The sequence below is a fragment of the Colletotrichum acutatum genome, assembly GCF_030867785.1.
Source record: "Colletotrichum acutatum strain CBS 112980 chromosome Unknown BDZ83scaffold_187, whole genome shotgun sequence".
NCBI lineage: Eukaryota > Fungi > Ascomycota > Sordariomycetes > Glomerellales > Glomerellaceae > Colletotrichum > Colletotrichum acutatum.
This window is the reverse complement of record NW_026849181.1, coordinates 15,705-28,785: the sequence shown is the minus strand read 5'-3', so window position 1 is coordinate 28,785 and position 13,081 is coordinate 15,705. Positions and strand designations below refer to the sequence as shown.

General features: G+C 51.4%; 6 protein-coding genes across 6 annotated transcripts; 5 read left to right on the top strand and 1 right to left on the bottom strand.

Moving 5' to 3' along the window:
• Window positions 1-9: 9 nt before the first annotated feature.
• BDZ83DRAFT_724291 (uncharacterized protein) lies at window positions 10-1,524 on the top strand (the record flags this gene model as incomplete). Its single annotated transcript, XM_060512640.1, has 1 exon — window positions 10-1,524. The coding sequence occupies one exon, from the start codon at window positions 10-12 to the stop codon at window positions 1,522-1,524; it is 1,515 nt and encodes a 504-aa protein (XP_060358464.1).
• A 180-nt stretch (window positions 1,525-1,704) lies between these two features.
• BDZ83DRAFT_592251 (Mpv17/PMP22 family protein) lies at window positions 1,705-2,295 on the bottom strand (the record flags this gene model as incomplete). The annotated part of the gene is made up of 2 exons (XM_060506517.1): window positions 1,705-2,002; window positions 2,048-2,295. The coding sequence occupies 2 exons, from the start codon at window positions 2,293-2,295 to the stop codon at window positions 1,705-1,707; spliced, it is 546 nt and encodes a 181-aa protein (XP_060358463.1).
• Window positions 2,296-5,266: 2,971 nt separating this feature from the next.
• On the top strand, window positions 5,267-5,770 carry BDZ83DRAFT_767493 (uncharacterized protein; the record flags this gene model as incomplete). Its single annotated transcript, XM_060515289.1, has 1 exon — window positions 5,267-5,770. One exon carries the CDS (start codon window positions 5,267-5,269, stop codon window positions 5,768-5,770), a length of 504 nt encoding a protein of 167 aa, XP_060358462.1.
• Window positions 5,771-6,982: 1,212 nt separating this feature from the next.
• On the top strand, window positions 6,983-9,078 carry BDZ83DRAFT_797382 (parallel beta-helix repeat protein). The gene is made up of 2 exons (XM_060515889.1): window positions 6,983-7,165; window positions 7,941-9,078. The coding sequence occupies exons 1-2, from the start codon at window positions 7,139-7,141 to the stop codon at window positions 9,012-9,014; spliced, it is 1,101 nt and encodes a 366-aa protein (XP_060358461.1). The 5' UTR covers window positions 6,983-7,138; the 3' UTR covers window positions 9,015-9,078.
• A 613-nt stretch (window positions 9,079-9,691) lies between these two features.
• On the top strand, window positions 9,692-11,479 carry BDZ83DRAFT_724288 (putative high-affinity glucose transporter; the record flags this gene model as incomplete). Its single annotated transcript, XM_060512639.1, has 6 exons — window positions 9,692-9,727; window positions 9,811-10,240; window positions 10,294-10,396; window positions 10,452-11,031; window positions 11,086-11,185; window positions 11,235-11,479. 6 exons carry the CDS (start codon window positions 9,692-9,694, stop codon window positions 11,477-11,479), a joined length of 1,494 nt encoding a protein of 497 aa, XP_060358460.1.
• Window positions 11,480-12,255: 776 nt separating this feature from the next.
• BDZ83DRAFT_592239 (uncharacterized protein) lies at window positions 12,256-12,840 on the top strand (the record flags this gene model as incomplete). Its single annotated transcript, XM_060506516.1, has 1 exon — window positions 12,256-12,840. One exon carries the CDS (start codon window positions 12,256-12,258, stop codon window positions 12,838-12,840), a length of 585 nt encoding a protein of 194 aa, XP_060358459.1.
• Window positions 12,841-13,081: the final 241 nt, after the last annotated feature.

Sequence of the window (13,081 nt, the reverse complement as noted above, 5' to 3'; positions counted from 1 at the left end):
TGCCTCACAATGCATTGTTCATCTCGTCTTGCAGGAGCTGCCTTGCTCTTTTCTTGCATCATACCATCTCTCGCGTCGCAATGCACACCCTCAACCCCTGAAAAGCCCCGCGTTTTTCTCTTGAGCGATATCGCCAACGAGCCCGATGATGCTCAATCGCTCGTGCGACTTCTGGTCTACGCCAATGAGCTGCAGATTGAAGGTATGGTGGCGACGACGAGTGTCTGGCTAAATGACACCACCCGCCCAGACCAAATACATGATATTGTCGACGCGTACGGCGGAGCACTGCCAAACCTAAAGAAACATGCTACCGGCTGGCCTGAAGCATCCTATCTCAAAGGCCTAATTGCTTCCGGCTTGCCGGTCTACGGCATGGACGGCGTCGGCGAAGGGATGGACAGCGAGGGCTCCGACATGCTTGTCAAGGCAGTTGACGCCTCGGACGAGCCGCTCTGGGTCCCGGTATGGGGAGGGGCGTCGGTCTTGGCGCAGGCGTTGTGGCATGTCAATGCGACGAGATCGCAATCCGAGATCGAAACCTTCGTCTCCAAACTCCGCGTCTATACGATTTCCGATCAGGACAATACCGGCTCGTGGATCCGTCGAAACTGGCCGCAACTCTTTTACATTGCCAGTGTCCATCACTTCAACCGGTACGCCGTTGCCGCGTGGGGCGGCATCTCGGGCGAGGAGTACTACAACTTTCCGAGCCTCTCGAACCAGGAGGTCATATCGGCAGATTGGATCAGGCAGATTATCCAGAGTGTCGGACCGTTGGGGGCGAAGTATCCTGACGCTGATTTCATTGTCGAGGGTGATACACCTTCGCTTCTCTACTTGATCCCTAACGGGCTCTCCGACCCCGAATATCCGGAATGGGGATCTTGGGGCGGCCGATATGGACCCGTCACCTACGGTGAGGGTCATTACGCGGATACGGTGGACGTCCTGAAAGGGGCTTCGGGAAGGACGATCATGAGTTCGCAGGCGACCGTGTGGAGATGGAGGGAGGCGTTTCAGAACGACTTTGCTGCCCGTATCAAGTGGTCCGCCAGTCCTGAATTCGGTGATGCTCAGCATGCCCCAGTCGTGGTGTTGAATGGAGACACGTCTTGCAAGGTCGTGAAAATGATCGTCAAGGAGGAGGACGTCATCGGGCTCGATGCACGAGAGTCTTGCGACCCAGACGGAGGAGAGTTGACGTACAAGTGGTGGCAGTACTTGGAGCCATCATCAAACAACAATAATCCGGGACGAGACGTCGGCAGACTGGAGCTGAGTGATACCGACGCTGCCATTATCACAGTCACAATGCCTTCAGAGGAGGTTCTCCGTGCCCCAGGCAGAAATCGTCACCCGAATGACGACAAGCATATGCACCTCATCCTTGAGGTCTCTGACGGTACACTGATTTCCTATCGCCGGGTCATTTTCACCATACTCGGACCTAAGAGTAAGACAGGAGATGAAAAGTCTTCAGCCGGAAAGGCGGCTGAGCAAGCTGTTCATGATGAGCTGTGAGCAGCCAATTGATTATGACGAGAATTACTCCGTGCGGCCCGTCTTCTCCCCAAGACTAGCCAGGTGGCAGGCAAGAATACATGGATCAACCATTTCGAACCCGATCAAAAACTCCATGCTTTTTGATGCAACCCATGATGTGCACAAAGAGAAAGAATGAAAGGCTCTCCGGCATGCAAGTTACAAAAGAAAAAACGTCAGAAACATATTCCATATAAATCCAACACACATGCCCACCAGCGCTCGATACCCCACGGGCACGAGTGCGAAATTGAGCATAGCTACCAGAGGCCAGAACTTCCATGCTGCCTTGATGAGATCGAATATCCTCTCGCTCCAGATCTGGTAGACGATCGGAGAGAATCCAAAGCGCAGGGCCGACGTGATAAGAAGAAAGGCCGAGTTCATCATGAACAGGCCGACGGTCTGGTCGACGAGGACCTTGCGGGCGACATTGAAGTAGTTCTTGGGCGCCGGCCTCTCGGGTTTCTCGGGCTTCTCGATCTTGGGCTCAACGATGGACGCCTTCCTTCCCCTGCCGCGGGCCGATGACGCTGAGTTGGGAAACTGGTCTTCGAGAAAGTGCTGCCACCAGTAGTTGATGTGGCCTTGAATGAAGCCAAAAGTCGCGAACTCGAGGACGCGACGGACGTCGAGCGGGGCCCCGGCGCTGCCGCCGGCCTGCCTGTGCTGGTTGACGATTTGCGCCGTGAAGTTTGCGGTGCCCTTGAGTAACGAAGACTGGATCGCCGTGGCGAGGATGGAGGGCATTATGGGCGTCTCTGAGTGTGCCTTCAAATGTCCCCTCCTCGGAGTATAGATACGTAGGTCGTCTTTGGAGTCTATTGGAAGGGCGACAGGGCGTTAGGGATGGCGCATTGAGGCTGAAATCTCACATGTGAGCTGGAGGCTTAGCTTGTGGTTGAGTTGGGGGCCTAGCTGGGTGTTTGAAGTTGCGGTGTGTCCCATTTAATTGGGACCACGTTGTACATTCCAGAGGGGGGGAGTTGGAGCACAGAGCCCGTTGTGCTCGGTCGGCCAATGTCAGCGCCGAGATCGTGCCCAATCTCGGTACGCCCTGCCGCTCCACAGATGAAACAGGAAAGAATAACCACTCATGTCGAAGGATGGAATGCGTAGAGATGTTAGGTATTGAAATCACAACGTTGTCCAAATTGCGAATTCCGTAGAGTTATCCGGCTCTCTTTCGTCGATTGGACGAGTACGGGCGAGAGCTTTAGGCGCTGTTTTGCAAATTGACCAAGTTCGGTGCTGAAAGCACTGACCAGCAACTAAGAAAGTCACTATTCACGAAGTTGGTGATTCAAGGAGCAATGGACGGGACATGTAGGAAGATCAAGAAGTTGATCTTGCAGCCTCATTCAATTTGAGTAAGCTAGACGGGCGAGAAGTCTGTTCCGTGTAAAGACTGGTTTTGATCATGAGTCCGCATCTGAGGCAAATGATATCTAGGCTTCAAAGGTGTTTCATTCAAGTTGTGGTACGTTTGCTCAACTCAGATCTCCCAGAAACTTGACGAGGTGAACAAAACAATTTCGTAAACATCTGTGAACACTATGCGCACACCTTGCTGAGAGCTAGAAGTTATGCATACTAGAAAGTCTAACATAGTCTTTAAAGCTCACATCACCTTGTGATACGACGCAACAGCTGGGTGTTCCGGAAATCCAGCATAGTTGTATGGACAGACGCACCAGCTAGGGCTGAGCGAAGAGTCGTTAAGCCATCTACTGGGTTGAGAATAATTCTCTATAGGCTCCAAGAAGCCCTGATATTGCGTACATGGATCCCAAGCAGGGCCTGTTGGCAAGTCGACCCTGTCAGCTGATGACGTGGAACTGCTTAGAAAAAGGGGCGGTGAGAATGCATCACTCCAGCATAGTAGCATGTGCTGTAAATTTGGCATAGACTTGTTATAGAAGCAATAAAAGGCTTGATAAAGTATGTTTTGACCTTGTCGTGGTCCACAAAGTGGGTGGAGGGTTCTCGAGCCAGGTGATGTACCGACGATTGCCATCTAGCATCCCAACTCTCACCCTTCACGAAGAACAGAAGGAGTATCTACATGTTGTATGATGAGCACCGACTTTTTTGTGTTTTAGGCTCTCGATTATCTATCGAGGCAAACATGCTTCACAAAAGGACTTGTCTTGCACGTCGGAAAAGTCTCGGTGGAGAACATAGGGCATCTTTTGCGTGGCCCAGTGTCCGTTCGACTCTGGACTTTGATGAAGCGAGGCATATGGACTGTTCGGTCATAGACCTGATCCTACAAAAACAACATGAAGCCCACAATGTTCAACTTCTCGAAGTCTCGATGTCTGTGATGAAAATGAGATGAGCATCTGGCCCATTTGTTAGATTGACATGCAAGCCCATGACTTGAGCCATGTTGCAAGCAGCTCCTGAATGAACTTACATTAGTTATTTGAGACACGATAACTAATCATTTTGACATTGGAATCGAGGAATAGCGTGGCACTGCCACTTTTGCCTCCCATAATACATAGATAAGACCTCAGTCGGAATGCTTGGACATTGGAGTATGGTGTCACCCTCTGTCTCTCTGCTGCTGAATCTTGTGAACCTTCCGGGTTACCAATTTGCCATCGGCGGTCCGTCTGTGTAGTCCTATCCCACGAACAAGTTCAACGATATAAGTGTTTCCGTAGTTCATTGGTCTTGAACAAAGATTTCATATCTTGAAACGTAAGGTAGCAGACGAATCGGGCGTCAGGTAAAATGAAAACGCAGCCCATCTCAGTAAGTTGGTGTTAGAACAAGAGCGGGGGCCAGGATGAAACGATTACAGAGAGAATCTGTTTCTTTGTGTGCTGAATAAACCGGTAATCAAGGAAACAGACTGTCACTCTCTTCAAGAGGGTTTCATGCAGTCTCCGGCATCCACATGTATCAAGTGAAGGCAATAAGGAAACTCAGTCCGCAGATCATGGATTTGGCTCCATATCCACATGACTGCAGTGGATAAGTGAAGGATGATCATATCAGACAAGAAAGAACCAAACCCGGACTCGCGATGCTGACTGAGCTGTCCTTGTCGCAAGGTTGGGCTGAGAAGATCTCTAAAGGATAGGTGAATAGGCACCAGACTGTCGTTCTCTAAGAGTCAGCTCTACAAGCGGAATTTGGGTTGATCGCCGGAAAGGGGTATTTCATCGCAAAGAAGGTTGACAACTTAAACCATGTGAAACCAAATAATTATATTGCTACATCTCTGCCTATATAGAAATCGGGGCAATGATCGTTGACCCGTAAGACTTCCCAAGTGCCGCGTCGGGGTCAGTCTAAATGTCGACAACTTAGCCTCATCGTCTACCCACCGACCTGCTACATCTAAACCAAGTGGGCTTCGGCCCCCAATCTTCTATCACTGGATGCTCACAGGCGCACTTCCCCGAAAGTCTAGTGGCGAGGATATCTGCTTGTCAATGGGGAATCATTCCCTGACATCGACTCGATGTGATGTGACTTAACTCCGAGTCCCCCTCGAAATGCAAAACAAAGTTCGGGTTGATGTATTCCCCGACGAGGATGCAAAACTAGGTTTTTTTGTGAAAAGGACCCCCATGGAGGAGGCAGATTCTGCTCTTCTTCCAAGAGTATGACCTGTCTTAAGTAGAGCTGACAGTAATTATGGTATCTCAAACGGCATCCTGTATGTGAAGTAAATCCAAATACCACTACAAAGACTCCGTCACACATGCCCACGCCCACCAGCCGATCGTGTCGGTGGATTGCCGTGCCTCGAGCATCTCGAATCCCTCCTGAATTACAACACATACTTTCAGGGAGAGCAGATCTACGTCGTATCTTGGCTAAATCTTTTCCGCCCGTATGCAAGATGCCCCTTCTCAACACTGTCGAATCTTGCATCCTTAGACACGCATCGTGGCCACGGGAGATGCGAATTCGTCCTTCTGGCATTCACAACTCAGACAGAAAAGGGGTTCGTCGCCAACGGCTTCATCCCTGGCAAGATACGGACAATGCCAAGAATTGCTCTGCCGAGACTGAAGAACGATCTCACACTGCAGTCGCTGGAGAACAATTCTCCGACATTCCTACCCTGGGCGGTCGCAGTCTTGTTGAGGCACTTAGTGTAATCTTTGATGGCCTTCTCTACGACGGATTGGACTTTAGTGAATGTTGTATGGCCAAGAGTATAAGCGACACCGTTACTCAGGAATCTCGGCCAAATAATTGATCTTCACTCGTAAGTAAGGGGTCCCGTCCGGCGCTAGTGTGAATATGCCGAGCCTGGCGGGTTCACTCCTGACGAGGTCGTGGTCCCCAGAGCTGCCTATATGCACTGTGCTCTTCGAAGACTTTAGGAAAGAGCTGAATCGAGTGCGGCCACAGTGATCGAGGCGGGAGTGCCTTCCCCGAGTGGAACTGCGAAACAAAAGAACATCATTGTTGATGGAATTGTCAATAGGGAATGATTGGTATGAAAAAACTGAGGCGGGTGTATCTTACGAAATTGTTGAACGCGAAATCCAGTGGACTCAAGTCGGGAAAGTCAGAGCTGAAGGCCCAAGCATGGCATTTGCAAGTCCTACTTTCATACTCATCACGACGGTCAGACATAGGGGCTGGTAAACCAGGACTGGTAGGCAGTACGCGCATGAAGTGTTCATCTGTTTTTTGATAACTGTGTAACAAGACCTTTTGCTATAGTTACAAACATTGAATGCGAAGCCCACTCCTTGCTCTCATGGAAGTAGAATTTTACAGTAGCCGGTCTCCTGGGAACTGAACCTCTTTCTCTCCCACGGGTCTTAGATCGGCCCCGTTTTGGCCGAAAGCCGAATCATCATGGTCACCTGATAGCCCAGGAAAATTAGTAAAGGCTCGCCTGTAGTTCTCACTAGAGCAGGTTCCGGCTAGACCTGGTTCTTCACCTTGAACCCAATCTCAACGTCGCTTGGCACTGGGCGACAGCATGAGAAGCCACTAAAGTAGTTACCCAAAGCCCCCTGCAGCGGTCACGAATCGAGCTCGTATCTGCCGGCTGAGGGGTGGTAGCGCGCCAAGACGGACTAATTCGACCTTTTCTTGTCAGGACCAGCTCTCCCCACATTTGTCCTCCCCCTAAAAAGGGACAGAAGCGTTTGACCATACGCTATGGCTATCAATCATCGCCCTACGAAAGTGACGCTTGGCTCTGCGAATTACAGGAGCTGAATGGAAATTCTACGAGAATCTGCAGTGTGTCGGCAGAGGCAGCGAAGTCATCAGTCAAAAAGGCGGGGGAAGAGGATCGTGCATGAGCCCACTAAATAAAGTCTACCAATCTGCCCAGATGACCATGCCACTGGCCAATATTTAATTGCTTCCTACAGGGGCATCTAAGTGCGAGCCGAAGGATCCGTCTCGAAATCCCCGTTTCCGCTGCCCAATAACTTCAGGTGATATAATCGCAAGTCTGCCAGTCTTCCCTAGAAAAGCCCCCAAGAAACAACTTCAGATGACGTTATTCGCTCAGTGGATCAAGTGCGGGACTTAGCGTTCGTGAGACAATCAAGCTTACACCGGAAAGCGGCTGTGGCCTGATGTAAAAAGTATTGTCAATATGAGACGCTTCCCCTTGCGCCAGCATGTACGCTGTACTGCCAAGGCTTGACATTTCGTTGTATATAGTGCTATGCGTCTAGACTTGACTTCAGGCTTTGCCACGTGTTGAGTACTCCGAGAATACCAAGTTACGAACTCGAGGGTCATATTGAAATAGTGAAAGCCAGTCAATCAATAACGACGTGTTCTTAGCTCAAGCGGTATATTGACTCTTCCCATTCAAATTCCATCAATTGTTGTCTTCAGATGTTCCTAGAGCAGCTCTGTCGATCACCTCACAGGTGACGCCAAGCGAAGACAGCGTCGTGCCAAGACCCAACGTGTGAGCCAAGGGACGGAAGTTTCAAAAGCATGAATCGGGAAGGTCTGTTTTCTTAGAGCAAGCAATCCACTCTTCCATTTCCCTTCTTTAGGGTGCCATTCGTGTAGCTCTCAACCGAACTGGCGAATCTGTTTCCCAATTTCTGTCCAACCGGCGCTCACCCCCGGCCCAACCGTAGCCACTCCGTAGCCACTCCGTAGCCATGCCGAGCCGCCTCCAAGCTCGTGGTAAATGAATGCGGAGGATGCATTCCCGGTCTAGGGACCGGGCCAATTTCGTCCTCCAACGAACGTGCCTGCCCCATGGGAGAATCTACCGGAGTGGCGCGCATCTGGAACATCGCCGTATCCACCTGGTTGAGTCGTTGGGGGCCATCAGATATAAACAGGTCGCCATTTCGAAGTTCTCTCAAGAAGAGACTTTTGTGACACCACACACTCTACTTCTTCTCCCTCTCTATTATCATCCGTGTATCTAGCCCGTAGTCATGGTCAAGTCATCCTTCCTCACGGCAGTGCTGGCACTCGCCTCTTCTGCTGCCGCCCAGTGCGGTTCCGGCACGCCCGACGCCAAGGTCACTGGATCTGGAAGCTCTTTCGTGGCGACCAAGGGCTCCAGCCAGGTCTACTCCGGCTCCGACTACCGTGCTGCGATCCAGGCCGCCGTCGACTCCATCAGCAGCGGCCAGCGCGTCTCCGTCATCGCCTCTGGCTCCATCGGCGCCAATACCATCACCATTCAGAGCGGCAAGACCTTCGAGGGCTGCGGAACCATCAATGTCGCCCTCCGATCCGGCCGCGGCGCCATCGAGGTCACCAACGCCTCGGGCGTCAAGATCCCCTACCTCTCCATGACCGGAAACCCGTACTTTGGTCTCCGCTTCTACGGCACGAAGGACCTCACCCTCGGCGCTATCAACATGAACCTCAGTGGCGGCATCGGCATCCGCTTCGACCGCGACCAGGCCGCCAACACCAATGTCAAGATGGGAGTCATCACCGTCAACGGCGCCGGCAGCCACGCCGTCGAGACCTGGAACATTGACGGCCTGACCATTGACCAGGTCATCGCCAAGAACTGCGGCGAGTCGGGACTGCTGCTCCAAAAGACGACCAACGCAAAGGTCGGCCTCGTCGATGGCAACAACGTTGGTGCCGGCACCGGCTACGGGACCCTCCGCTTCGCCAACAACAATGGCCAGCTCGCCAGCGGCGCCTACACCACGAACGTCTACGTCACAAAGGTTGTCTCCCGCGGCGGTGGTCGTGGCATCTTCTGCGTCTCTCAGTCTGGCGGTGCCGAGATTGGCAGCATCGATCTTGCTAATAACGGAAACAACGCCATCCTCATTGAGAACTGCTACGGCGTCACCATCAAGGGCGGTACCGTCAACGGTGGCGGTGAGGTCCGTCTCTCTGCCCGCTCTGAGTTCCCCATCACCCGCGACATCAGCATCACCGCCAAGGTCGACGGTACCACCGTCCGCGAGTCTCCTTGCGGCACGAACATCAAGTGGAACCTTTCCGGCAACGGCGCTCGCAACATCTGCTAAGCGTGAACTTGTCAGTGGTGGATGTTGCTCTGTGGACATAGCGTGTTTTCCCTTTCGACAGTACATTTTTCTTTATTGTGGCTCTAGTCAGTCAATGTGCATATACTATTTACAGACCTCTTGGTGCCAACATAACCTTAACAAGTGATTGACAACGTGACGTGCGGGTTGGAAACGAGATCTTTCAGTCCCATACCCCGAACAGCACGTGGGCTCCTTGGCTGCGTAATTTTGCTCGGCTAGCATCTGCATCATACGTTGGCCACTCGGCTATCATGGAGGATCTTTGCAAGAATGGAAGCGAGAGCCACTCTTTGCCCTTTTTGAAAGATGATGCAGGCAAGCTGGATACCCCTGTCATCTCTCGAGATCGTCGCAATAAGCTTACTCCGTCCCAAACATCGGAGAGATCCCCGTATAGAGATTCTGCCCCGCACAGACGAGGAGAACAACAGCCGAGTTGCAACTTCCCTGCCAGATGAGCGTCCGGTCACGGCAGCGAAGTGCTTAAATTTGCCCCTTCCAATCCTCATCGCTCGTGATTGTTGCTTTGAGTATCCCAAGCATTGCTACATTGTACTGCATGAGAAAAGTCTGGGAAATTCGGGGATAGAATATCTCTTCTCCGTGGCTCCCCGCATTTTCAGGCAGATTTGGACCGAGTATATCTATATGCTATGCGAAGACATTTAGGGGCGGGCGCCTTCAGGAGCGTTCGTGAGAAAACCAAGTAGTCCGATCTTCTCACCTTCTTTTCAACATGATTTCGAGATTCAAAAATGATCCCTTGTAACAGGACCTCAACTGGCGCCTGGTCCTCATCGGCTGTGTTGCCAACCTCGGCGCGATGGGTTTCGGCTTCGACAACGGCTGGTGGGGAGGCGCTCTAGGTTTGTCTCAATTCCAACGGAAGTACGGTGCCTACAGCGAGGAACTCGGGCGATACGCGATCCCAGCAGACAAGACATCAGTCGGTACAGGCACAGGCTCCGCAGGTATTATTCTCGGCTGCATTATGGCCCCTCTTGTCACATCCAGGCTCGGTCGGAAGAATTCGTTCCTTATAATCTCAGCTCTTATGGGAACCGGTGTGGTACTTGAATCTTCTGCTGTGACATCTTTTTGGCAGCTTGTTGTTGGGAGGATCTTAGTGTACGCTGGCATGGGTTTGTCATCCAACGTCACCCCCATGTATCTCTCGGAATGCGCTCCGCCGCGGATTAGAGGTATCTTAGCGACAGGACTCTACTCGCTTGATTTATGCTGACTATTCTCATAGGTGCTTTCCTGGCGCTCTATAGCTTCTTTCTCTCTCTGGGCGTTTTCCTGTCTGCCGTTACGGTGTACCTTTCGCGAAGTCGGACTGATCAATGGCAGTATCTGTAAGGTTTCTGACAAAATTCGGACTCAAGGCATCGCTTACATGCTATTGACCAGGATCGTAATCATTTGCCAGCTATTCGTCCCCGTGGGATACGCGACTATGTTTCCGTTCCTCCCAGAGTCACCTCGGTACCTCATTTACGGTGGGAAGTACGAAGAGGCAGAGAAAGTGCTCACAAGGCTCTCAAATCGTCCAGAAACCATTGCGCAGGAAGTACAGCTTCTCAAAGCTCAAGTCGAGGAACAGCGAGAACTTCACAAGGCAACCTCTTTCAGAGATTGTTTCAAGGGAACCAACCTCCGTCGAACCGTTATCGCTATGGGTGTTCAGATACTTCAGCAAGCGCAGGGTGTCTCCTTCATTCAGAACTTTATCGTCACATTCATGCAGCAGCTTGGCTTCCCGGATCCCCTTCGGACGAACCTCATGGTGACTGGATGCAGTTTCGCCGTCCACATCATCACGTTTTTGACATTTGACAAGATCGGTCGTCGCCGTTCCTTGTCCCTGGGGGCTGTTGGACTAGCCGGTACGATGATCGGCACGGGAGCAGCGACAGCAACGGGCTCCGCGGGGAAGTACTCCAGCGCTGTTGCCAACTGCTCAGCGGCACTCCTAATACTATGGTATATGGTAAGTATATCGGTTCGGTTCTGTATAAGGAGGTCTCTGCTAATTCTTCCCAAGATCTACGGTTTCACTTGGGGCCCTGGCTGCTGGGTCGTTGCTGGAGAAATCGGAACGGGTCAGCTCAGAGAAAAGACACTTTTCCTAGCTTCCATGGGCAGTTTCGTCACTTCTGTGCCAATTAACTTTATTAAACCCTTACGTTCAAGCAAACCTCGGCGGCGCTGTCACTTTCATATACGGGGGCTTCTCGGTGATTGCGTTACTTTGGGTCTTTTTCTTTGTTCCGGAGACGAAGAATCGCTCGCTGGAGGAACTCGACGAGATGTTCCAGGCTCAGGTTAAGACTCGGAGCTTCGACAAGTATGTCTCGACTGGCTTGGGCGCGCAGATCACAAAGGTGGAAGATTTGAGCAGTAAGAAGTCCCAGCTGGAACAGGCGGAAGAGGCTTGAGCACAAGTGTTTATTTTCTAGACTCGAGACACACCAGAAGTAAATGACGAGAACGACATCTAGGCCGAAAACGTATTACCTGAGGTGGCTCTTATCAATGTTGTATTGGGGACTACTCGCAATTGAAGTATTCATCGTACTTATTTAGCTACAGCCTTCCTGTACAATTCAAAGACGGATGCACGTGGTTTAACATTCCGGCGATCACTCTGAAAGCCAAAGAAAGTAAAAGCCTTGGTCATACCTAAAGGGGGAAGCCCCTTTCTTTTTTGCAGTCCAGCATGGCTCTCCAACAACGCCCCCGCGTCCTTTGTTTATTCAAGATGTGGTCCAGGCTCAGGCTTCGCCATGTTGTTGGACTACCGAGGGACTTTGCCATCCTCAGATATGAATCACGTGAAAACCTATGAGCGCGTAACATCCGCACAATATTGGAACCAGACACGGGTGCCTCCCTGACGCGTTGCTCGGTTGAAGTGAAAGGGGCATACTTTACCTTGGACTTACATTGACGGCTCCATCCTTGACAGTCGTCCCAGTAATTACAGCCAGTTTTAGCCTCTGAGTGTAAGTTTGACTTTTTTCTCTCTCAATTCCTGTACTCACCAGCTGCGATCCCCAAGTTCTTACAGGCCCAGCGGTCTGCATAAAGACGAAAAGCACTGAAACACATCTCAGCAAAGTCGAACAGTAACCGAGGGAGAAAGCAAAATACCCGCCATTTGACCCCGACTACTGGAATAGAAACTCTTTACACGGCTATCACGGAGCGAAGAATGACAGAAAACCTCCTCTGTAACGCGCTTCGGGATACTTGGTACGGCATCTGCACCTCAGAAAAATACGGAAACGCCATGAACAAATTCATTCGAACCATCAATCACACTGTAAAGACCTGGGAGTGCTTGGCCGTTGGTCTCCTTGCCCTCGATCTCGCAATCACCCTTTACGGCCTCAGCGCTGAGATCTCAGACGCCGTCATCCCCGTCCCCGACGAGGTCGCCATCATCGCGTTCACCGAACTTCTGGTCCTCATTCAGCTTTTGCAGATGCTCCTCCCAGTGTACCCCGCGGAAGAGTTCGAGATGTTCGCCATTCCGCAGCAGCTGAGAGAGAAGACTGTTTGCAGATGGGTGAGCGACGTTTTCGGCCTGCAGGAGACTGAGTTCCATCAAAGACGCCGCCAGACGAAGGAGAATGAACTCAAGGCCTTTGGTGTCTTTCTCATCCCTGTCGCAGCCGCTGTTGTATGGAAGTGGAGGAGGGTTCGTCGTCGTCAGAGGGAGATGGCGAGAGATGAGCAAGCGGCGCTTGTGGCTCAGGCCTTTCGCATCCGGGACGCTCGGGGAAGTGATACTTAAGAACACAGCCGACCAAAGAATTGGCTTTCATGTTCCTAGGTTGCGGAAAGATATTGGTCTATATACTGGAAAGACAATGAGAGAGCTTCAGCGTATCAATCAGTGCTCCTTTCATCATCGGTAAGGCTCGTGTCGCTGCCCAAGGACATTGTCAACAAGCCCTGTAGGCTTTACTTTACAAGACTTGAAGGGAATTATCACAAGATTGAATAGCAAAGGAAATGATGTTTCATCCTGTTCG